The 24,590-nt window shown below is 54.8% G+C and overlaps 7 protein-coding genes across 7 annotated transcripts; 3 read left to right on the plus strand and 4 right to left on the minus strand.

The window, feature by feature from the left end:
• Positions 1-5,487: 5,487 nt before the first annotated feature.
• On the minus strand, positions 5,488-6,146 carry LTHEOB_12712 (Lccl domain-containing protein; the record flags this gene model as incomplete). Its single annotated transcript, XM_035509610.1, has 2 exons — positions 5,488-6,015; positions 6,093-6,146. 2 exons carry the CDS (start codon positions 6,144-6,146, stop codon positions 5,488-5,490), a joined length of 582 nt encoding a protein of 193 aa, XP_035363880.1.
• Positions 6,147-7,485: 1,339 nt separating this feature from the next.
• LTHEOB_12713 (Pre-mRNA processing factor 4like protein) lies at positions 7,486-8,649 on the minus strand (the record flags this gene model as incomplete). Its single annotated transcript, XM_035509611.1, has 3 exons — positions 7,486-7,910; positions 7,981-8,408; positions 8,483-8,649. The coding sequence occupies 3 exons, from the start codon at positions 8,647-8,649 to the stop codon at positions 7,486-7,488; spliced, it is 1,020 nt and encodes a 339-aa protein (XP_035363881.1).
• Positions 8,650-10,190: 1,541 nt separating this feature from the next.
• Positions 10,191-11,315, plus strand: LTHEOB_12714 (Coiled-coil domain-containing protein 75; the record flags this gene model as incomplete). Its single annotated transcript, XM_035509612.1, has 2 exons — positions 10,191-10,331; positions 10,389-11,315. 2 exons carry the CDS (start codon positions 10,191-10,193, stop codon positions 11,313-11,315), a joined length of 1,068 nt encoding a protein of 355 aa, XP_035363882.1.
• Positions 11,316-11,513: 198 nt separating this feature from the next.
• LTHEOB_12715 (Origin recognition complex subunit 3) lies at positions 11,514-13,738 on the plus strand (the record flags this gene model as incomplete). The annotated part of the gene is made up of 6 exons (XM_035509613.1): positions 11,514-11,663; positions 11,711-12,159; positions 12,211-12,481; positions 12,530-12,651; positions 12,699-13,577; positions 13,633-13,738. The coding sequence occupies 6 exons, from the start codon at positions 11,514-11,516 to the stop codon at positions 13,736-13,738; spliced, it is 1,977 nt and encodes a 658-aa protein (XP_035363883.1).
• Positions 13,739-13,927: 189 nt separating this feature from the next.
• On the minus strand, positions 13,928-14,712 carry LTHEOB_12716 (3-hydroxyanthranilate -dioxygenase; the record flags this gene model as incomplete). Its single annotated transcript, XM_035509614.1, has 2 exons — positions 13,928-14,435; positions 14,501-14,712. The coding sequence occupies 2 exons, from the start codon at positions 14,710-14,712 to the stop codon at positions 13,928-13,930; spliced, it is 720 nt and encodes a 239-aa protein (XP_035363884.1).
• Positions 14,713-15,277: 565 nt separating this feature from the next.
• Positions 15,278-16,299, plus strand: LTHEOB_12717 (CTR copper transporter protein; the record flags this gene model as incomplete). The annotated part of the gene is made up of 3 exons (XM_035509615.1): positions 15,278-15,382; positions 15,569-15,773; positions 15,974-16,299. The coding sequence occupies 3 exons, from the start codon at positions 15,278-15,280 to the stop codon at positions 16,297-16,299; spliced, it is 636 nt and encodes a 211-aa protein (XP_035363885.1).
• A 401-nt stretch (positions 16,300-16,700) lies between these two features.
• On the minus strand, positions 16,701-23,384 carry LTHEOB_12718 (Pre-mRNA splicing helicase; the record flags this gene model as incomplete). The annotated part of the gene is made up of 1 exon (XM_035509616.1): positions 16,701-23,384. One exon carries the CDS (start codon positions 23,382-23,384, stop codon positions 16,701-16,703), a length of 6,684 nt encoding a protein of 2,227 aa, XP_035363886.1.
• Between the last annotated feature and the right edge of the window lie 1,206 nt (positions 23,385-24,590).

Below are 24,590 nucleotides of genomic sequence, written 5' to 3' on the forward strand. Positions count from 1 at the left end.
GTATAACACCCCGGGGGGGTGTTATACGGGGGTATTTATGGCTCCAACAGCTAAAGTTTTATGCGACTTCTTTAGACAAACTATCAAACCTCTACGGAATCCCAGTCAGGAGGCCACTGACCAACACTGGTTCGATATCGTCTCTTAATACAGCAAAGCGTTGGCTGGCCGTCTGCGATGCGTCCCACGATTGTCATCGAGCGCAACTGCCATCTTCGAAGTCCAATCAAAGTCCTGCCAGCCGCTTGCTCGATCTTCGGGCCTTTGATCAGCCTTGTCTTGATGTGAGACTAGTAGAGACCTGGGAGGGGGAAGACACTTCACAAGTATGATCTATTCCACATGATCAACGACCCGGGGATTATACTTACTGTGCCAAACATCCAGTACATAGCCCTTAGCCACCGCTGGGGTACCAAATCTCAGCCCATGACGACAAAGCACTCGACCCTCCAGGAGAGGAGGAACCGCATCCCCTTTGCCTCCCTGCCGCTCACTTTCCGGCATGCTGTGCAAGTTACCCGCGACCTGGGAGTGCGCTACCTCTGGATTGATTCGCTTTGCATCATTCAAGACAGTGTGGAAGATTGGGAGGTCGAGTCCGGCCGTATGGGCGCCATATACATGCACAGCTACGTGACTCTGGCGGGAGACAGCAGCCGATCGAGCGATGCCGGGCTGTTTAATACGCAGAGCGTGCTTCAGGACGAAGAGCCCCTGGGGGAACACATAAGACTGGACATTTCCACTGGGGACACAGGGGGGGAGAGGTCTAGCTGCGACCTGTACATTTCATCCGAGCTCGAGGTGCCGAAAAACGTAGGTGCTCTCGGCCCAGTCACAGGCCCCGAGGAGACCGAGGAGCATGAAGATGATCCGGATGAGAGTTTGGTAAAGCGAGGTTGGACGCTGCAGGAGGCAGTCCTACCTTCGAGGGTGCTCCATTTCACCAGCAAACAGTTGATCTGGGAGTGTTCGCAGACGGGATACGAGGCAGAAGATATGTTTTCTTTGAATCTGCGGTACATGCGACCGTCTTTCACGGAAATGAAGGCCAAGATGATGCCCCAATTAGGAAAGGGGGAAGGGGACGATGTCTATGACCCAGCTCGAGGCCTTCGCACCAGCGAGGTCAAAATCCTGAGGGCGTGGTACTGGGACCTTATCGAGTTTCGCTATTCCGGCCGGCGTCTAACTTACGGGATAGACAAGTTGCCGGCTATCGCTGGGTTGGCTGACTTGGCATCACAGACATTGGACTGCGAGTACATTGCCGGGATGTGGAAGAAGGGGATGGAGTGGGCATTGACGTGGCGTGTATGCCAAGCTGAGGCATTCACAGCAGAGAAGAAACGACAACCCTACCGTAGCCCGTCATTCTCCTGGGCGTGCTCAAACAGCGTGACGGTGTGGTCCTACCCACTAGAGACGTTCCAACGGACAGCGCGGGTTGGGGATACGCACGTCGAGCCTCGGTGCAGCAGTAACCCTTTTGGGTGCCTGCGAGAGGGGTGCCGCATACGGATAACTGGATGGGTTTCTCAACACGCTGTAAAACCTCACGGTAATCATCGAAACGCATTTCAGTTTTGCATTGGCGACAAAATCGTCGGCAAGATATACATGGACCGTGTTTCCGACGATGCCGAGCCCTGTTCGGTGGTGTGTATCGAGTTAGGCCTTGGGATGGAAGCCGGCGCTGAGATGGGATTCCCGGATGTTGAACCGAGGCGCAAAGACTTGTTATTGCTCGTACTCGTACCGATACAGGGCGAACCGGAGTGCTACACGAGATTCGGCCGGGCTGAATTCATCGGCTGGGACGAAGGGTATGAAGCTTACACAGAGTATGTGGACTCGCGGGAATGGCGAACCATCACTGTTTACTAAGTCTTGAATTCCTCTTCTTACTTAAAACTCTAGTTGACCTTCCAAGAAATAATAGTGCTCTAACAGACCCGGTTCATGTAAGGCTCAGCCTTGCCTACTGCGTCACGCCGGTTGTTGAGGTTCAATGTGGCGGGGTCAGTTGATATACTGGCCCCTGACAGATGAACCATACAGGGGGGCATTGCAGCTGACGGCTAACGTGGAGTTATTTTTCGCTCATAATATGGGTAGTTGAAGCTATCGTCCGGACGTGAATGTATAATTATTAATTTTACATTTACATCCGGACGATAGCTTCAACTACCCATACGTGCTCTGTTTCACTGCGAAAAAAAAAAATGGGGGCATGTTTAAGCTATGTCCCAAGTCCCTGCTATTCTTCGCATTTGCCATCGGCTGCAGCACCCCTCTATATAAGCGCTTGGTAGCTATCCACTGCTTTTGTAGGAATTGTAATTGGGTGAGAGACTGAGTTTATTACGGACCCTGGACGATCTGCGCGGCACGTAAGCGCCCGCTGTGCCACAGTCAAGTGGGGAGTCTTCCAATATATAAATATAAACCAACGCCGCTACGCTCCTCCTTCGCTCTCTTAAACGTCTACTATCTTTCTCTATCCCCTCTCCCATATACCCATCAGTCTTATTCCCAAGCGTTTCCGTACTCATGCATTTGATTTATTCTTTCCTGTCGTCCTTATTGGCAACAATCAGCCTACATCTCTTTAGGTGGGATCTGTCCTCGGTTCTATGGTGGGATTCAAATACTTGCTTTCGTCCAAGTAACACCGCGGTGGAAGAACAGGAAGTAGAAACAGAAAGAGAAGCGTCCAAACACGAAGTATCTACCGGAACACGAGAACATCTCAAGCACCATGGCGAGAACCTACCTGCATCGAACAATGTGGAGTTGAAACATCCCTTGGATGACCAGCCATTCAAAGCTCGTTCGGACAGCGCACTCGACTCGGCCTCCCTGTGTGCGTACTGCCGCGCCGTCGATATTGAGCTTCTCTGTCGCGCTATAGACCACGAGGACACTGGTCTCCCCTTCCACCAGTGCTGGCAGGATGTCAAAGAATGTGCGGAAAGTGCTGGCTGCCCACTTTGTGCCTTTCTGGAACGGTCGGATACCATCTCCATTCAAGATGACGGCATATTGCTCCCGGTCGGCAGATTCAATAATACGGACCGCCTCTCCAATGATACAAAAGCAAGACTGAAGGGGTTCGTTCGCGGCAGGTTATACGTAGTAAGTGAGTTTGGGGGAAAGGGGTTGGTCATGATGACGCAGGAGAAGGAGAGTGATGTGCGCTTCAGATACTGGAGTTTATCGGTGGGGGAAGACGGTGATAGCTGTGGTGAGTCTTCTTGTGGCCAGGGACGAAATCAGGAAGCAACCGAAACTAATGATACCGGGATACCGGCCGGCAGGACAATATGTGGAAAAATATGGGCTTCCGATTCGCAGAAGATTAATGTCCACAGGCTCAGAGTCTTCTCTGAACACGGTGCGTCAATGGATGGCCACGTGTGACGCAGAACACGACTGCTATCCAAGTCATTTCACTCAGAGTCGTTGCCCCGCAGCTCGTCTGATAGACGTCCAGGCCTTTGGCGCGTCATGTCCCGATGTGAGATTGATCGAGACGGACAAGGTCAATGCCGGTACAGGAAAGGTTTGCCATTATTCGCTCTCTTCTTTCCTCTCTAAAGTCTAGAAGCTGTCATGCTGACCATGCCTGAATACAATATAGTATCTCGCTCTAAGCTACTGCTGGGGGCCTCCTTCCCACAGCAAACAGCTCACAACTACACGCGCCACCCTACTCAGTCGTACCAGTCGCATTCCATTTTCCATCCTCCCGCTCACCTTCCAACATGCCGTCCGCGTCGCCCGGTTCATGAACGTGCGTTATCTCTGGATCGATGCACTCTGCATCGTCCAGGACGACCCGTGCGACTGGGATCACCAAGCAGCCAAAATGTGCGATGTTTATGCGCGCGCGACGCTGGTCCTGGCATCTGACGGCGCGGGCGACCCTACGTGCGGACTATTTAACGAAAAAAGCGTGATGTTCGATGAGGAACCCTTTGGAGCGCATGTGGCCGTGAGATTTCCAGTATCCTCTTCCTCAACAGGAGACGGATCGACTGCTGCTCCTCAAGTTACAATTTACATCTCGACGAACAACTCATTTCCGAGCCAGATGGATCATCGTTTGATTGATAATGATGGCGGCGACATTATGCTTGTAACACGTGGGTGGACGTTGCAGGAGGCAGTTCTGGCGCCACGTGTACTGCACTTCACAAGCTCCCAACTGGTGTGGGAGTGTAAGGAGTGTGGGTACGTGAGTGAAGATGGGTTCTCGGTGTATTTGAGAGACCAACGGCCAACGTTCGTGGAGGTGAAGGAGAAATTGAGGATGAATAGGCAGGAACTTCAAGGCGCAGAAGGCGAACCCGAGATGGACAAGGAAAAGGATGGAGGAGATGACAATCTAGAAGAGGCAGCGGGGCCACATCGAACGAAGATTACTGCTGATGAGATTGAAGTGCTGAGCGCTTGGTACTTCGACCTCATCATGTTCCGCTACTCGACACGAAACCTGACTTATCAAGAAGACCGACTTCCAGCGATCGCCGGTCTTGCGGATTGGACAGCTCAAGCATTACAATGCGATTATATTGCAGGAATGTGGCGGACCGGATTTGAATGGGCGTTGACGTGGAAGATGGAGAAACCGAAAGAAAGAAGGCTACCTACACATCACGGTCATGCACTCCCCTGCATGGATGGAAACATGAGATCGCATCACGCTCCATCCTTCTCTTGGACCTCGTCCACGGGCCAGATTCACTGGGACTACGCCATTTCAACATTTGTACCCAGCATACGTGTTTGCGATCTCAGTGTTGAGCTAGCGGGCTCTAGTCCATTCGGCCGCATCCACGCTGGTTTCGATTCGGATACCCGGCTCCGTGTCCAAGGTCGCTTCGCAAGAAATGTGGTGCTAAAACGGTCGCCGAAGACGAAGCGTTACGCTCTCCCGGGCGGAATCTGGTGCTCGCTTTGGATGGACTATACGTATGAGACAGAGGACTTGGATGGTAAGGGGGATGGCGAAATCAGAGTGTCTTTACTGGAGTTGGGAATTGCGGCAGGGCCACCGGAACGGGCCGGTGGAGGTCAATGGTGGTTAGACCAGGGGCGGTTCAGAAACGTTTTCGTGTTGGTGTTGGAGGAGTTGACGCGGTCTGGAGAGGAAAGCGTTTTCATGAGGAGAGGGATAGCAGAGTTTTTTTGGGATCTTTCTGAGACGAGAAAGTTCCGGGAAGGGCTAAAGTGGGAGACAGCCATTCTCGTTTGATTCTGGGCTTCTAGAGAAGCACGCTTTATTACGGTTACCGCGGGAATACATCAAGCGAATAGTTGCATTTATCGAACACTAGCATGGATTTCGTGCACTAATACTGAAGCATTGGTCTATCAAGTAGAAGCTTCCTTCGAAAGGATAGCGGTGAAAAAGGATGGCGCTGAATGTAAACCGTTCACCAATGAAAACAAAATGGAGATGTATTCGCATGAACCCCTTCACTGATCCGGAAGAGGGCCGTTGTAGTCGTAGACCAACTTCTCCCTCAGGACCTTTTCCCCGGCCTTGACGACGACGTGTCTCGTGTGTTTCCTTACTCCGTCTTTAAGCTCGAAGCCCCAGGTCTGGTTGGCCGTCCAGCCGCTGTCCTGGTTCTCCACAAAGGTTTCGATCAGGTCACCGCCCTCGATGGTGCTCTCGTCCCAGCCTTCTTTCATGAACTTGCCGTCCTCATCATCGGGGAGATCGGCCAACGTAATCCGGCGGGTGCGACCCTTGACCTTGCCGAAGACTCCGTTCACGCTGTCACGCCATTCCCAGTCGAGAACGCGTTCCTCGGGAGTCTCCTTCTTACCCGGAAGGCTTGGAGTGGTGATCTGGTCGATGTCGATGTGCTCAAGGCCATTTTCGTCCTTGTACTGTTTGCAAATAAGGGTGACGGTTGCGATACGGATGGCCCGACGGAGGAGCCAACCAAAACCCTGCAGTTCGAGAATGGCGTCGGTGTTGCCGGATTCCTTTTTGTTCTGGGTATGGAAGGTCAGTTACCGTACAAGGAATCCAGCTAGTTCGGTCAGAGAACAAAGGAGATGTATGTACATACCATCACCCACGAACCATTGAAGTCTTGAACCGTCTTCTCAAGAGGTGCAGCCATTTTTCAACCGTTTATCTTATAATGTACTCGACACAAAGATCTTGAAATGGCGATTGGGCAACAGAGACAGATCGAGGACAGGACAGATGAAAGTATGGTGTGTTGGTATGCAAGCGTCGAGACTTGAGTGTGGACAGCGGTGTGGTATGCGGAACAGAAGCATCGAAGCACTCTTATATATTCCAAAACAACGCCAGAATTAGTATCCGCGCTTCCGCCAGGAACCTACGCAGTCTTCTGGGATTGGGGGCTTAGCATGAGTTGGCGTGTAGATGCCGAGGCCAACATCGGGGCATTGGCGGATTGCGCTCTGTCTCATCCTTCACATGTATGTACCTGCGCAAGTGGCCAAGTTTTCAGTGCCCAATCCCGCGGGATAGCGCTACCGGACGTTGCACGGAGTCGAATCGGTGGTCGATACTACCTCCGGTATGGCCCCCGCCTAAAATGACCCGCCGAGCCTAGAAATGTGACTGCAACCAATCGACCGAAGACGTACGTGATTATTGAGGTGATGATGTATATGAAGGCTTCAAAAACGATGATGAGATGGTGTGAAGAGATGTCATCGGCAGGAGTGGGACTGGACTGATGCTCATGAACTTACCGACTAGGTAGAGCTGCAAGGTCATCCAGCCCCCACAGGCGCGCGTCGGCCCAGCGAACGACACCAATTCCGCCACTGTGACCCGAGTATCCGCCACCAGCCCACCAGCATTGGCAACGTGGCACTTACTCGTGTAATGCCTCGGCTTTTCTTCGCCCATCACTTCCGCCTTCTGCCTATCAAATTAGCTCGCACAGCTATCCCTATTTAGTGTTTCTAACAGTCGTCGCAAGGCTCCGAGGCATCCGTCAAGATGTTCACGTGCTTAAGCTAACATTTCCGTTTTTTTTTCGAATATACCGTAGTATGGGGGAACTACTCCGCATTCTTGGCCAGCCCCACGCTGCTATTTTCTGGGGTGTATGTACTCCGCAATGACTCATGTTTGCCACTTCTATTCTTTTCTCTTTAGGGTGGGCTTTTTACATTTACTTTATTATTTCTTTAGGTTGGATATAAACCACCTAAATAATTCGAGATTTCTTCGATGAGAGACTGAGAGGGTTTCTGATTCGACTCCGCCGGATTTGACTGACATTTCTGTTTAGGCCGTCATAGCGAACATCATCAGGAAAGACAAAAGTAGGGAAAATGCTCCCTCGTGAAAGGTTGCGACTGCAGTTACAAAACTGCGCGAGCATTCTAGCAAGGTCCTCGAAATTAAGATTACAAGCCCGCCCAAACAAAAAATGACAATGCATCCTCATAGGTCATCAGGCCAGCGAGGTAAGCTTATGAGCTGCCGCCACTCAGGGCAGCTGAAAGATCGAGGTCGTAGCGGATCGTGTTCTCCTTGATCGCCGCCTCCAGCCAGGGAATGTGCTCGCCGGCCGAGTTGATGCTGCTGTTGCCGATAATGTCGAGCGGGAGCACGAAATCGCTGTACTGCTTCGTGATAAGCCCAAGGACGAGTGACGTATTGACATATGAGCGCATGTCGAACGTGTTGTTGCCGGGCACGAGGTTCAGGTCCGGGATGAGCGTGTATCCGATGTAAGTTCCGTTGACGGACAGGTTCATGGTCACGTTACCCATGGCCACGCCGAGCACCGACGGATTGGGGATGAAGAGCGTGCCGAGAAGCGTCGCGCCATCGGGCTCGGGCTTCGTCTTGATGTCGGCGGAGGTGATGGCCAGGCCAGAAAGTTTGTTCAGACCTTGATAGAGCGTCAGTCCATGCAGTTTTTTTTTTTAAAAAAAAAATCAATATACGGATGCGGAACGCACCTTTCATCGTGATAACTTTGTTGTAATCGACATCAAATGAAGGCAAGCCATCGAGCTTGACAGACGGCCGGCCGCGCACAGCAAGCCTGAACTCTTCGCTGCTGATGACTAGCTTGTTGTAGGCGATAAACTGGTCCATGTCGACAACCTCGACATCTTGCTCAACGTCTACTTGGACTTCGCTTTCTGACTTGACGCTCGGAATGGTGATGTAGCCGAATGGTTTGATGTCGGGCAACGTATCTTCCAAGAAGAGCGAAGCGTTGAACGAGGACAAGGTAGGATGGTAGCTGCTGGTGCTTGTGACCTCGTTGTTCAACACAAGGTGGAAGGAATTAGGCTGAGGGTCGCTGATCCCTTGGTATGTCACTTCGATATCGGCCTTGTTCACCTCCTTCTGTCCTTTGTGCGGCACGCCTACGTAAATGCTGCGGTCGCATAAGGATCAGCTTGCGCGCGATGAAAAAGCGGCATTGGTGTAGGTAAGATGATCCAAACTTACATAGGCAGCACAACAATGAGGACGATTATGGCAAAGATGATGAGCCACAACCACCAAAACTTCGCGCAGTGGCGCTTCGCTTTCGAGCCAAACGACTCCTTCTTCACGAAGCCCGAGGTCGTGTCGGCATTGGCCTCGACATTGGTGCCAGCCGGTTTGGTATCCATTTTTATGCTGCTGTGAGAAAAGAAACAGATCGGATGGAAGTCGTTGGTTCAACCCCAGCGCCTGGCTTTGACTGTTTGCGTGGGTAATTAGGTGAAAGGGACGTAAAGCGGGGAAGCCGTCCAAGCCTAGGTATGTTGCGGACAGGCCGACTTCTTGAAGCACATGCTCTCGGGCGTTGCGCCTCAACGGGGGGCCCGATGGCCGGGAAGATACTTGCACAATTCGGCGCCAGCCGAGAGGCGAACATAGGGAGAGCAGCTGTCTTGGTTGAATGGAAGCGAGGATCGTAGGCTAAGCAGGGACCCGCAGCGGGTAGCTAGTGGTGTCAGAAAGAAGTGAACCAATGGCGGCTTTGGAGATAGAGCTTGTACGGAGCAGCATCAAAAGAGAGTTTAGAGCAGCTGAGAGAACCGAGGCAACGAAGAAATTTGAACGAGCACATGCTGCAGATCGGGATGGGGATTCTGCATGAAACGGAGGAGTCGGCTGCACAAGAGCCGCTGCGCACGATTTCGTTACACAGCACGACGCAGGGGACCCCGGCCCCCGGTAGTTGGGAAATTTAAAGCGGACGAGCTGCCTATTCTGCGTTTCTAGAACAGGCTAGATGCAGAGCTGAAGCATAAGGCACGGGCTGCAAAGTCGGTGGCAAGGCCTTGGTTCGCGGCTGTGGTGGTGGTCAGCTGGACCAGTTGGAGAACATGGCGGAGGCGGTATGATGGCATGGAATGACAGCTACGTGTTGCAAGTGGCGGGTGTGCTAAGGCCCAGGGAACGCAGAGGTTGAAGGATGGTTTGATGAGGATTCCCCGCATTTGCAACCCCGGGATCCAATAGAGGGCATTCGGCCGGCAGTGATCACCGCGGGAGGGTCGAAGCGTTCGGGGGTGGGAGCTGGAATAGGCAAGCGGTTGTTTAGCGTGGCGTGCGAGTGGTTAGACAGCCGTATGCCCTGAAGGCTGCGGCGGATGATCGATAGATGCGTTAAGCCATGGCGGGTCGGGCATGCAGGAGTACGGCGTAGCGAAGCCAATGAGCGGAGAGGCTGACCGAAAAATCCACAACGCGCAGGGACACTGGCACCGGGTCACGCGAGCCAAAGAGAAGGGCGCCTTTGTCGTAGATCAGCCATCGCGACCTCTGCCGGCGAATGCGGCTTGCAACTTGCGACACACCCCGGGTGTCTGGTTCCGGGTTGGTCGCGCGTTAGATCAAGGAGGCTCTGGTGCGAGGCAAAGCGTGAGGTGGATGTCATGTCAGCGGTGCGGCGCGGACACGCCGTACTCTCCACCGCAAATTCCGGAGTTGCCGAATCGATCGTCTGCGCGCACCATAGGTGCCGTGGCAACGCTAGTCTCGACACTTGCAGAGAAAAAAAGAATCGGTGGGCGGATGAATGGGAAGAAGAAGCGAGGGCGCGATGTTCCTGACAAGGCGACGCCGCGTCGGCCGCCGAGCCTCCGATCGGCTCTGGGGCCGCTCAAATTCCGGGGTCCTATGAGGTCACAGCTTCACCACCACACTTTCTCTCCACGCTAGCATGTCGCCCACCCCCGAAGATCGGGCGCTCTCTGGCCCCGCCGCAGCCGACGATGACGAAGATGACTACATGAACATGGTCATTGAGGAGCCGACCAAGAAGGAGACGTCGCTGCAGAGATTGCAGCGCGAGAAACGTGAGGTAAGCTGTCGCGCCCATCCTGCGTCTTGCCATGTTTGACACTCACCCCTAGTAAAGAGAATCGAGCGGAGTCGGAGCCACAAGACGAAGCGTGAGCTTGCAGAAGAAGCCGACGCTGCCCGCGAAGCTGCCCTCGACAAAGCCATCGACAGCTCCAACAAGGGCTTCAAGATGCTCGCCAAGATGGGCTTCAAAGAGGGATCTAAGCTGGGCAAAGGCGAATACGGCGTCGCTGAGCCTGTGAGGGTGCAGATGAAGGAGGGCCGTGAAGGCATCGGCATGGAGTCCGAAAAGAAGCGCAAGCTGCGCGAGACGTACGAAGAGCACACGAAGAAGGCCAAGGTTGAAAAAGAGACCGAGGAGCAATACTTTGCAAGCATGGCCCAGGAGCGGAAGAACAAACGCATGGAAGGCCAGTTCATCGGCGCTCAAAAGGTTGCCGAAAAGCTGGACACTGAGCCGGTCGAAGACACGCAGGAAGAAAATGCGCAAGACGGCGATGAGGGGCAGACTGGCGATGACGAGAAACCAGCCATCCCTGCTGATGACAAGAAACCATCTATCCCTGCTGATGACAAGAAACCGGCCGTCCCTGTGGATGACAAGAGCCAGCCTCTGCGAAGCATCCCGTTGATCTGGCGTGGTCTTGTACGTTTCCGCTTAGAAAAAGAAAGCGAAGGTCTGATGCGCAAGGCTCTTGAGACACGCTTAACACGTCTGCCTACTTATGACGACGAAGATGAGGATGAAGACGATAAGCGCGGCCTTGGAAAGGACGACAAGACCAAGATGATTGTACACGAGGACCTTGCTGAGGAAGACACTGAGCTGGAAGAATTTAACGCCTTGGAGCCGCAGAAGAAGCTTGAGATGGCTGTCCAGTACCTCCGCGATAAGCACAATTACTGCTTCTGGTGCAAGTACAAATATCCCAACGAAAAGATGGAGGGCTGTCCTGGTCTGACGGAAGAGGATCACGACTAAAACGGTATGCGGAGTGTAGCATAATCCGATAGAAAAGTATATACCCAATAAGATGACTTTGTATGGAAATTTCGGGGTGACAGTCTACTTGGCTGGCACGTGCGCTCGTGAAGGCGCGCTTGCCCGGTGCGTGAGCTTAACAACAACGACCGCCAAACAATAATTCCGCTTCACCGCCATCGGTGGCTTCAGATCAAAATGGAGCACGAGAAGTGCTACGTATTCAAGCCGAATGACGAAAGGCCGTCGAAGCGACGACGCGTTAGTGCCGCTACGAACAACGCGTCTTTGGAACTGCGGAAAAAGACGTGCCGCGAGCTCTGGGACGCCCAGCAGGAGCGCATCGACGTAAGGATCCCCGCTTTTGATACCACCCACCCGCTTATCCCTTTCAGAGGATCGTTGAGCATGTGCACCGCGCTACCTTGACCGACATCATCGACTACATCAAGACGGCCGCCCTCGACCGCCACGGGACGTCCAAAATCCCCACCGGCCTAGTCGTCGCCGGGCCCAGCATCGCGTCACATGCCCAGTTCTTCGACAGCCTGGCCCAGAGGACTGCCGGGGAAGCCGACAGTGCCTTTGTTGCGCTGACGTCGAGTGAATGCCCTAATCTGAAAACTCTTCTCAAGCATCTCATCCGCAAGGCCACTTCTGCCGAGGATGACGACGGCGACGAGCTCGTAGCTCCTCGGCGAAAAGGGCCCAAGCTGCTCAATTATGACCTGCAACTGCTTTTGGATTGGTGTAAAGAGAGAAATCCAGCCCATGTCGTCGTCACTTTCCGCGACAGCGAGGCGTTTGAAGGTCCTTTGCTGGCTGATGCCATTCAATTATTGAGGTATACTGCCCCACCAGCCTTGCCTTTTCGACATTAGCTAATCCCCTCTAGCTCCTGGCAAGATCGCATCCCTTTCGTATTGTTGTTCGGAGTTGCCACATCTGTGGAGGGGTTCCAAGAAAAACTCCCGAGCGCTGCCATCCGTTGCCTCGAAGGTCGCAAGTTCGACGTTGCGCAGGCTGATGAGGTCCTGGAGCAGGTCTTCCTCAAGACCATTGATGGCGGTGCCCCTCTTTGGCTGGGCCCTGAATTGAGCCGCCAAGCGTTTGACAGACACAAAGACCACATACAAAGCGTCGAGACGTTTGTCGATGCGTTAAAGGTTAGATCACAGCTCACCCACCACGAGCATGCAGCTGACGCTGAATAGTATGCATACATGTCTCACTTTTTCGCGAACCCTCTAAGTATATTTCTCCAAGCGGAGTTGGAGTATGGGCAGATTTGCAGCGACGAAATTGAGGCCCTGCGAAATGTAGATTCGTTCAGAAGGTATGATATCTGAAGCTTCGTCTCTGACCTGGAGCTGACAAAACTAGATTGACAGAATATCTTTTGGACGAGCGGGATGCCGCCACCGTGCGCAGTCTGCTCGAATCCGACGAGTTCCTTTTCGACTACGCCAAAGAGCAGATCACTGCCACCCAGGAGAAGATCCAGAGTATCGTACACGCCTGCCAAATCTTGAAGGACCTTCGCGGCACGATCCCGAGGCTTTCGCCGATGCCAGTTTCCGCTCTCTACATTCGTGCCGCCTCCGGCGAACTCAACAAATCCCCATTGATACGGGACTTCCTGCTCGCAGTCAAGAAGGCCCCCTCCGACATCCTCTCCAACCTACTCGCCGTCCTCGTCAAATCAAGCGCCAAAGACAAGCGCGTTGCAAAAATCCAAACCGACCTCAACGAACTCGTAGCGAGCACGGGAGCGACCGGCCAACCGCTGCGCAGTGCCCACGACGTGCGCCACGACACGATGCGCACGACCGTTGTCGCGCAGAAGGTCGAGCTGAGCAAGCACAAGTCGGCCCTCTCCGCCACCGACACTGCTTACTCCAAGATTGTCGAGGAGTTGCATGGCTGGTTGGTCGACTATTTTGAGAACGTGCTGGTGCAGCCTCAGGACCTGTTCCTCCACGAGGTCGTCATATACGACCTTAGAAGCCCACATAGGGATGTCTTCACGCCGAAACCGCGTATTGCGGTTGAAAGAGCGCTGTCGGCGCCACATGATTATTTGGGTTGTAGCTGCTGCGAGACGGCCAAGGGCGCTGAGGGCGCTCTCTCATCGACCCAACCTCCAACCGCCATCTTGTATCAGCTCTATTTGGAGTCGGGTAATCTCATAAACGTCAACGACTTGTGGCTTGCGTTCAACGCCATTGTCGGCGAGGAGGGCGAAGATCAGAGCATGACCATGTAAGAAATTCGTTAGTGCTGTGCGTGAGGAATCGAGTTGCTAACAGTATCATAGGGCGTTGTTCCAGCGGTCGCTCGCCGAGCTGAAGTACCTTGGCCTCGTCAAGGCTAGTAGGAAGAAGACGGATCACGTTGCTAAGCTGGCCTGGAAGGGCCTGTAGCGCAGCAAACCATGGTAGGGAGCACCGCGATAGGAAACAATTATTTGGCCAATGGCAGTCCTCTCCCGAACCAACCAATGCAAATTGTGGAAGCGTGACCCTCCCGCCCAACTTGACTTTCTCCTTTTTGGTTACCTTATTTGCGTTCATCCGTGCTATTACCAATACTGGCACTCAACTAATACAACTTCATGATGTTTGCTTCGGCACAACATCACACAGCGTCCCACACTTCTTGCAGGTCCTCGCCTGCTCATCCTCCTTGAAGGCGTTCACGGCCTCCTTGATCTGCGTGCCCAAATTCGTGCAGTGGAAGCTCTTCTCATGCACTTGACCACCGCAGCCCTGACAGTACCAGCGCAGCCTGTCGACGCTGCCCTCGGGGCGGGGCTGCTCGAGCACGATGCCGACCGTGTTGGCAAAGCGCACGGGGTTGTGGGGCACGTTGGGCGGCAGCAGGAACATTTCCCCCTCGTTGATGTAGATGTCGCGGAAGGGCTTGGTGGGCGAGTCGTGGTCCTCATCGATGACCTTGAGCAGCATGCGCCCCTTGTACTGGTAGAACCACTCGGGCGTGCCGTTGATGTGGTAGTCGGTGCGCGCGTTGGGCCCGCCCACGATCATGACCGTCATGTGCTCGTTCGTCACGCAGTAGTTGTTGACCGGCGGCTGGAGGAGGTGCGAGTTCTCGGCGAGCCTACGGGTAGGGGGGAGAAAAGCGTCAGTATTGCGGCCTGGAGGCAAATGGCAGATGCTCTTTACCATTTCGGCAGGTTGATGGGTAATGGGAGACCGCCGGCACTGCTGAGCGCCGCTGCGCTGGAGGAGAAGGGTCTCGGCGCGAATGCATTACTACTGAGGGGCGTCACGACTGACGCAAGAGCAAGCGGGCGGATGGCGGCGGTTCTCAGTGGGGTGAGGCTGGTTGCGACGCGGCGCGCTGCGGCCACGGCGGGACGGATTGACGGCTGCATTGGAGAAGACGTGTGGGGCAAGACCCCGGATTATCGAGATGGTGGGCGACTTTGTATCGCGGGTCAAGACATTGGAAGAATTCGGAAGCGGGCCGTAGCCGACGGAGAACTGGTGATGGATGAGAAATCAGAAAAGGCGCGACGCGTGCGGGTCAGCGTGACGTGAGGGGAGGGAGCTATGGCCATTTTTCTGCCGCCCGCTATCTCCGCCCGAGTCGCCGCCTTTGCTGAGGCGGGGGCGGAGAGGAAGTAATGGACGAAGAGCAGGACGTGGAGAGTTGGCTGATGGTTGGTTGGCTGGTCTAGTGCAGTGCGAGTCAAGGCACTACGCGTTTCGTATCACCCGCAGTTCCAGCTCCCCTGGAGCACTCGTCAGACGACAAAACCACCTCTTATTTGCTCATCGCACCATCCGTCACCTGCAGCGACGCTACGACGCCCTGCAGCTCGAGGCTCTCCGTAGCTTAGCCGACGCCACATATCCCGGCCGCGTAGCTCTCATTAAGCCTCACCTTCACCCCCGACAACACAGCTCTTCCCGACCACCACCAACACCACCGCTATCATGGACCACGGACACATGGATCACGGCCACATGGACCACGGCGATATGGGCCACGGCGGCCACGGCGACATGGATATGGGCGGTGGGCCCAAGTGCAACATGAACGTCCGTCTTCCCTCCAGACCTCAGCTTCCATCCTGCGCGCCCTGAACCACGGCCCTACCCATCTACCCTGAATATTCGTGCATCGACGACGTACTCTCTATCCCGCGTTTCTTCTGCGTCCCATCGCTTGCTTTTGCCTTTTGCCGAGCTCTGGACGCTGACGGCGAGATCGTATAATGTGTGCAGATGCTTTTCACGTGGGACACAACGGACCTGTGCATCGTGTTCCGGTCCTGGCATGTTGGCTCGACCTGGAGCCTCATTGTCTCGCTGCTGGGCGTCGTCGTGCTGTGCGCCGGCTACGAGCTGGTGCGCGAGCTCTCCCGCCGCTACGAGGCCTCCGTGGCCGCCCGCCAGAGTGGCGTTAGAGTTGGTGGCTCGGGTGTTCCTGGTACGCTCCTCTCTCTCTTTGGCCGTTTACCTTTCTCCCCATTTTGCTTTGTAACACGAGCCTTGCCCTCTTCCTTTCCCCAAAAGATCACTACCCCCAGCCCAAATTTCTTGTCCTTCACTTCCTTCACCGGAAACGAGAGAAATCGAAGAAACCGGGCTTACACGAGAACCCTCCGTCATTCTTGCCCCCCGCAAAAGACCCCCGCACCCACTCAATCATCGACGAAGACAACAACAACCACTTTGACGAATCGAGCTCATTACTCGGGTCAACAACAGCAAATAATGCCGGCGGGCGGACCGTCGTCGCGTGGTCGGCGCGCGAGGAGAAGCGCATCAAGATCGTCAAGGCCGTGCTCTACGCCGTCCAGGTCTTCTACTCGTTCTTCATCATGCTCCTCTTCATGACCTACAACGGCTGGGTCATGCTCGCCGTCGCCGTCGGCGCCTTCGCCGGCTACCTCGCCTTCGGGAACGCCGGCGGAGCCGGCGGCAGCGCCACCAAGAGCGTCGCGTGCCATTAGAGTTTTTTTTTTTTTCGGGGGCATACTTCAGAGAAGATTTCTGGTAGACCAAGGAACTTCTAAAGTAGCTTGCAAGACTCTGGAGACTTATGGCGAAGTATTTCGGCATGTCTGTGGTGTCCAATTTATGTATCAGGCAAGGACAAGCATTATACACGTCGAGGGCTTCGGTCAAATGCACCGCGCGAGAAGATCACATGTTGACTTGCAACCGTTTGGAAATTAGCGGTTTTATCTTACATGCATGACTATAATTGAAGTAGCCCATTTTTTGAATCTGCTACGCTGTACCAATCCAATTCTTTCCGAATAACATTAAACGCCAGTCTTGCATCTCCCAAACAATAAAAACAAAAGCCACCTTGAAACAACCACTCTCCCCCACCCAACTCTACTCTACTCTACTCCTCATCCTCTTCCTCCTCGTCGTCCTCCTCCATACCCTCCGCCACGCTGACCTTGAAAGTCGGCGCCTGGTCCACGCCCACGTAGCTGTCGCTCATCAGGTACAGCGTAAGCTCGTGTTCGCCCGGCGTGGGGACCACGTATTCCAGCTTAGTCTTGAGCTCGCGCTGGACCTGGACGCGCTTGATGGCGAGCAAGCTCTTGGTGCTCTCCTCGCCGACGACGAGCCACCACCACTCGGTCTTGTCGGAGGGGAAGAAGGGCGCATGCACCGCCCTCGGGGCGTTCTTTGGCGCCTCCTCTTCCTCTTCTTCGTCCGTCTCGCGCGTGACCGTGATGCTGAGGTACGCGGGCGAACCGGCGGCGATGTCGTCGGGGTCGAGCACGTCGAACTCGACCGACAGGTCTGGGTAGAACTCGTTGACGAAGCGCGCCGCGTCGGCCAGCTGCGCGCCCGAGAAGTCGAGCCGCTTCACGAGCTCCTTGTTGTTGGGCGCCTCCGGGTCCATGGCGTCGATGAAGTCCGACACGTCTTGGACGCCAACCGCGTTGGCCTCCTTGACTAGCTGGTTGTCAAAGTGCGGGATCTGCTTGAGCGGGCTGTCGCGGTCCCACATGGCCTGCACCACCATCTGCGAAATCTCCATTGCGTTCATGGCGTTGAGGTGGCCCTCGGACGAGAGCACGTCGACGCAGCCTTGCAGCAGCGGGAGCACCTTCTTCAGTATTGTGTCCTGGTCCTTGACCAGATCGACTGGGAGCTGCATGCGAGAGAAGTGCGCCTGCAGGAGGACGAACGCCTTGAAGTGTGGTGACTCGTACGACGCGTCCGCCATCTTTACCGGCAGGCGGTCGTACACCCGACGCAGGACGTGATCTTCGTGCCTCCGGATTTGGATGCCTTCGAACTCTGTCGCCGAGGTGATAATCTCGAGGATGCCCTTGAGCTTTGTGCGCCCATTGAGCGAAAGCAGGAAGGTCTGCATGGTGATGAAGGAGATGTTGTAGTAAGCGGCAATCATGGCGGGGTTAAGCGGTGTGATCGAGTCGTCGTCTTCATCCAGCTCAATGATCTTGGCGTCGACGAGGTCCTTCAGGGTGCTCTCAACCAATTCTGACAAGTGAGCGCTAAGACCTTCATGCGAAGTATCTGTGAGGCCGTAGTAGCTCGGGTTTGCAAGAAGGCGGCGGTAGAAATAGGTGTAAGTCGACCAGTCAACAGCATCCTGAGTGGACGATATCATGCGGGTGCTGATCTCGGAGACAAACGCGTCGTGAAGGAAGACCTGAAGGTGCGACTCAATCGGAAGAGCCTCATTCAAGAACTTCTTGTAGTACTCCCGCTTGACAGCGGGCACCATCAGGACACCCTTGCTGAGCTTTTCTTGGCCCGGACGCCCAGCCTTGCCAAACATTTGCAGGATTTCGCTAATCGGATAGTCGATGTAGCGATGCTCCCTACCCTCGAAGAACTGCGTGTTCATAACGATGACCAAGTGAGCGTTGACGTTGATCTCCCAGCAGCAGTCACGCGATACGAGGAGAACTTGGATGGCACCGACCCGGAAGAAGTGCTCGACCGCCCGCTTGTCGAAGGCCGACAGAGCCTCGTGGTAGTAACCGATACCGTGTGAGAGGGACTCAGCCAGAGCAGGCTCATTGATCTTCTCCAAGACAGGCTGCATCTCCTCGATGGAAGCGTGCAGGAAGCGATCTTCGTCGTCGTCGGCAACACAGGCAGCAATGAGATCGAGAGCGGTATTCCTGACCTGCTTGCGGCTCGGCACGAAGATCATCGCAGGCTTATCAGGCGACATCTGCAGCACCGCCTGGTAGGCAGGCTTGGCCATGGCAAGCATGAGCGACGGGAAATGTGGGATGGTAAAAGACTGGATGTGGAGTTCCAACGGCACGGCCCGAACGCCAGGGGCGAAGTTGAAAATGGTGTGCTTGGTAGCTCCAATCCACTCGCCGATGTCACGAGCGTTCGAAAGCGAAACGCTCAGGCCGATGATACGCATGTCGGACTCCAGCTGCAGCGTCATTGCGTGCATCCTCGACACGACCGTCTCGTAGACGAAGCCACCCTGTCCGCCAAGCATGTGCAAATCATCGGCAATGAAGAGCTGGGTTGCCTGAACGTACTTACGACGCTGCCATTGACGCGAGACGAGATCCCACTGCTGCGGGGTTGCGAGGATGAGATCACCCTGTTGCGCCAATTGAAGGTCAGAGGTGTCGCCGACAAGTTTGACGATTTCCTTGCCACCGGCGACATTTGCTAGACGCTCTTTCCAGTCTTTATATCTGTTGTTGACCAACTCCTGGAATGGAGCGACATAGACTGCCTTGCCGCCCTCCTGCTTGGCCCAATGCCGCAACAGGGCAAACTCAGCGCACACGGTCTTGCCCATGCCGGTCGACGCGCCGACGAAGACGTTGTCGTCCTGCTGGAAGAGAGCAGGGAAGGTCTGGGTCTGCACCTTGTTGAAGCGTTCCCATTTAGGGTACAGTCCAGTAAAATCGGGCCTCTTGAGAGCAGCGACAGGCAGAGGCTGCATGTCCAGAAGCTGGGTATGCGCAGGGAACTTCTCCGGGAGGATCAGCTTCTGGAAGGACACGGCGATCTTGGTCTCTGAATGCATCCAACGGTCGGATACAACGGTGATGAAGTAGTGGGGAGGCATCGGCTCCGTAATGGGGACGGTGAACTCAACAAGGTGCTCGTTCATCTCCGAAGTGGCGTATTCGCGACGCAGGAGGAACTGGTCGTGGAAGAGGATTTCCTCACCATCACAGTCCTCAACTATGATCCAGAAGCTCTCGGCGTTGCCATGCAAAGTCTCGTCCCACACGAAGTTTGGAGTGATGGTCAACTCCATGCGGAGCATGGACCGCGTCATTGGCTGGACATGGGCCTGGATCTCCAGGCGAGGAAACTTCTCGACAAGCGCACACACAGTACGGCCAGCACGAGGGAGACCCATAAGCTCACCCATACGCGGGGGATCAAGGTCGAAGTAGCTTGACCAGGGCACATCGATACGTTCAGCCTTCTGCACAATATCACGAGGGCAATTGGAGAACTGGCGGAGAGGCGTCATCGTGGGCCACATGCGCTTCTCGGCCATCTTGCACAAGTCCAATGCCGTTTTCGCGACGTGGGCCCAGCCCTTCTTCAGGCAGATCTCGAAGATTGCCCTCAGGATACGACCGGCAGACTGGGTGACGTAGACGAGATCAGCCATCAAAGCCAGACCCTCAAGCTTGAGACGCGAGATGTAGGCCTGCAGCAGGACGTTGATCTTGGCATGGGGTTCCTCGATGCTCTCCTTGACGGGAATGGGGACACGTCCGAGAAGCTTGGCGAGTTCAAGCTTTTCATCCTGACGAACGGGGATGTACTTGAATTCGTCACTGAGTGCGAAGACGCGGAAAAGTTCGATAGTAGAGATGTTCGGCTGGATGTGCATGTTGTATGTGGCCATGGAGCTGTGGGTAATGTAGTAATGCGAAGCAACACGACCGAGCTCTGTAGACGTCAACTTGCCGCTCTTCTTGTCATATTTGACGAGGTTCGACTTTTCCAATACAGTAGCGGCCGAGTGGATGAGATCGACTCGCTTCTGTTCCAAAGCCTCGTCGTCCTCGTACTCGGCGCCGACGCTGTAAAGACCCGGCGACCGGAGCATACGGACATACAGGTAAGTGTAGCCGAGCCATTCGACAGCCTCGTCCCGCGTCCGAACGTTGCCGAGGACGATTTCAGCGTTGAGGTTGTCTGCTAGTCTGCTCATGAATTGCGACTCAATGGGAAGTTGCTGGTTCATGAGTGACAGGTAGTACTGTAGCTCGGATTGTGTCGTGATGATAATACCTTCACCGTATGTATCATACTGCGGACGACCGGCACGACCAAGCATCTGCAACACGTCCTGCGGACTAAGCTCAACCCAGCTACCCTTCTCAGGCGAATAGATCTGGGTGCCCTTGATGATGACTGTGTGAGCAGGAAGATTGACACCCCAGGCCAGCGTAGCAGTGCAAACCAATACGCGAAGAGAACCGTCGGCGAAGAGATCTTCCACAGAGGTACGGTCAGCACGACTCATACCAGCGTGGTGGATACCAAAGCCGTAAGGCATCACATCCTTCAGGTCCGCGTTCTGTACACCATCAGATTCTGACCGCAGAATCTCCCGGCTGGCTGCATCACTGCGAATGATCTGTCCGATCGTCTCCATCTCCAACGCCTTGTCGCGAATGTACTTGGCGGTTTTCGCAGTTTCCTTTCGCGAATGGACGAAAATGAGCATTTGGTTGTCCTGCTGCCCAACTTGTTCCAGAACCTTCGTGTAGCAGACGTCATTCATCGTCTTCAGCTGCTTGATGGCCTTCTTGTCGGTGACACCGATGAACTCCTGCTTCAGCGGGCAAGGCCTGAAAGTTCCGTCAAAGTGGAAGAGGCCTTTGACAGGATCAACCCGCAGGAAGCTGGCAACGTCACGGTAGTTAGGAAGGGTGGCAGAAAGACCAATGATGCGCACGGGATCACCGGTTTGCTCCTGGCGGCGGATGGTTCTGCTGACGATGCTCTCCAGGACGGGACCACGATCATCATGCAGCAAGTGAATCTCGTCGATACAAATCAACCGCACCAAGTTTGTGTAGCTCGTGTCGGTGGCTTTTCGAGTAATGACATCCCACTTCTCAGGGGTCGTGACAATCACCTGGGTATCCGCAATCTGCTGCTTGGTAAGTTGACGATCACCTGTAAGCTCAGAAACCTTGATGCCATATGGCTCAAGCCTCTTTCCGAAGTTTCCGACTTGTTCTTGCACCAGAGCCTTGAGAGGGGCGATGTAGATGATCTTGAACTCATCCAAGTTGATCTCACCAGTCTCCGGGTTCCTGTGTTTGCCAATCTCACGGAGCATGGTCAACATGGCAACGTTCGTCTTTCCGGAACCGGTAGGCGCGCAAATCAACATGTTGCCGTCGTCCTTGAAAGCTGTGGGGTAGCATCGTGTTTGGATCCTGTTAAGACTCTTCGAGGTACCAAAACCAACTCGTGCCCATTCGGGAAGTTCACTGACAGGCAAGTCCGGCGCATCGTTCGGGTCTCTCCTAGGCTTCGGTGCTGGAACATGGATTTCCTCGTAGCCCTTGAAGGTCCGCTTCGTTGAACCTTGGGGCAGCTTGACGTTCGGGTTGGTCATAAGGTGGTTACCCTGCTCAAAGACCAGGTTCTCCAGGTTTATCAGCCTCCTGGGCTGGAGACCGCCGACCAATCCGCCATCCTTTGCAGCGTCCGGCTTCTCCTCTGCCTTAGGAACGTCAATGTCCATGAGCTCGACCTTCATCTTCTTCGATGCAGGCGCATCCGTCGGGGCGTCTTCTCTTGTCCGTAGCTCGTTCAAGATCTTCCTGTGACCGGCGGCAATCATTTCCCTCTCAATGGCTCCCCGCGCGCTGGCATCGTCTTCGACCTTTCGCCACCTGGTGACCCAGACAACCTTATCCCGGTTAGAAACGAGCTTCGCAACGAGCTCGTGGTGCTCCCAGTCGAAAAGCTCCATAAGGTCGTTCTCAATCTCACGGAGCGGTTTCTCCTCGTCGTCCTCGGTTTCTCCAGACAGTATTTGCAATGCCTCTTGAGTCTTCTCCTGCTGGATGTGCGCGTCCTCGTATATTTGTCCGATCTGGCGCTGTAACCAATATGCGTCGATTTCGTGCGCCGGAATCGGCCTATCCGCGCCCTTCTTTTCCGCCGCGGATGCGTCCATGCCACCGTCGATAATCATCTCCTCCTCGCCTCCAAGGTTGTCGCCGTCCTCGTCGTCGGCAAGTATACCGCCGCCAGCAGCCGTAGCACCCTCAGCGCCTTGCCGTTCGGCGAAATCTCCTTCCTCTTCATCCGAGGTATCATTCTCGTCCCGAACCTCAAACGTCTGGCCCGCCTCCTCATCATCGTCATCCTCATCGAAAACGACCGCGACACCCTGCTTCTCATCCAGCTCTGCGCCCGCAGCCCCGTCCGCCGCGTCGCCCATTTCCTCGTCGTCGTCTTGGGCGTCGTAGTCGGTGATCTTCTTGCCCAGGTTGACGAGCTCGTTGAACTCTTTCGAGCCCATGGTCGACCCGAGAATGTCGTCGATCTCCCTTTTCCTGTCGAAGTCCTTGAGATTCTCATCCTTCAGGTACTCCAGCACCGCGTCCGCGGCGCTGCGCACGACGTGGTTCGGCACGTCGCCCAGATGCCTTCCGACGATGGTTGTGATTAGCTCGTACGTGGACCTGGTGGCGGGGGTGCGCGGCCGGTAGCGCAGGTCTTCAACGAGCAGGTCCGCCTGGCTCAGGATGCCAGTGCCGCGCAGCTGCTGCGGCTCGCCGCGCTTGCGCTTCTTCTGCTCGCGCTCCAGCACGTCCTCGCCCTCGTGGATGTCGCCGCGCTCGATGTCGGCCAGCCCGCCTTGCTTCTTCTTCTTCTTGTCCGTCGGCGCGCTGTCGCGGGCCACGCGCCCGCCCATCTCCTTGATGCTAATGCGGCCGGCCAGCGACTCCGGGTCGCCCGTGGCGTCGTCGCCTCGCCGTGTCACGAAGCGCCGGTCCGCCTGGAGGACCAGGTTGGACATGGCCGCATATTTGAACTGCGCAAGCCTGTTCGGATCCTGCGCCATGGTGGATGGATTATGTTACGGTGTCGCGCCGGCGTGGCGATGGAGGAAATGTTCTTTTCGACGGCCCGTGAGGCAGTGGATTTTCGGATTAAGTGTGAGGCGAGGATCTCATTGCCTGCGGGCGCGTCGAGTTGCAGGCAATGGACAAACGGTATGGAAGGCGGTGGCGGAGGGAGGCGAGGTGGATGCCTGCGTGTAAGTCTTGTAGGCGTCGACGCGAAAATGCTGGAGCTCAAGCTGCAATCTTGGCGCGCCACTTCCATTTTGGTGTTAGCGTACCAAGGGGACTCACCTCGCATCACTTCAACTTATCCCTGCAAAATCATCTCACTACATTTCGAATGGCTAGAAAAGGTTTCGAATATATTGACAGGAGTTTCACTCAATCATTTGTGTTCAGGCACTTCACGTGGCCAGGGCTGCTTCAAGTTGCAACTGCGACACCTTGTACCTGACCTTCATCGTTGATCAGTTCATTTGGCATCTAGAGTGGGGATCTTTTACTGATTCTGCAATTCTGTGTTTGACTTTCTAGAATGCAATTTTCTACCATACTGGCTCTAATTGTACTACTGCCCATGTACAATCAATAAAGATTAGTACCGCATGATCCTCCTAACTTCTGCTGAATGGGATCCAGAATCCAGCCTCGCCTCTTGGTACTTCATGCATCGGTACCTTTGATAACCTCTCGTAAACGCCTATGCAGGAATCACCTCGATATTTTAGGTGACACGTGCGCGCTCTGCACAAAACAATCTGTTCACCATCGAATCCTCTCGAGCAAACTCTCTCGCACCACGCCATTCAGACGTCTCTCCAGCCAGCATGCTGAACCGCCCTGTGGCCGACGGAGTCATCTCTTCCTCTCCCCCCGTTATGTCCGCCGTGATAACCTTCCTTCCTCGGGTGATGGGTCTCTTCTATCTCACGGACCCTTACGATGCGGCCATGCTCGTCAATGACGTCGAGATCTCTGACATCAACCATTCTGTACGAACCACCACTCACGTTGCTGCTGTCAGCTATAGATCTCTGCGACCACGGTACGGTGTCCTCGAGTGGCTTCGGAAGGGGGTGAGTTCCTGCATAATCAGTGTATGTCGTTGTGCCAGATGGAGGGGCTTCCTTAGGAGGAGTGGCCGACCGGTAGTAAGTGATATGGTCAGGAGGATCAACGTGGCGCGCACGGTGCTTAGCCGGGGT

Source organism: Lasiodiplodia theobromae (assembly GCF_012971845.1).
Source record: "Lasiodiplodia theobromae strain AM2As chromosome Unknown scaffold_72, whole genome shotgun sequence".
NCBI classification, from domain to species: Eukaryota; Fungi; Ascomycota; class Dothideomycetes; order Botryosphaeriales; family Botryosphaeriaceae; genus Lasiodiplodia; species Lasiodiplodia theobromae.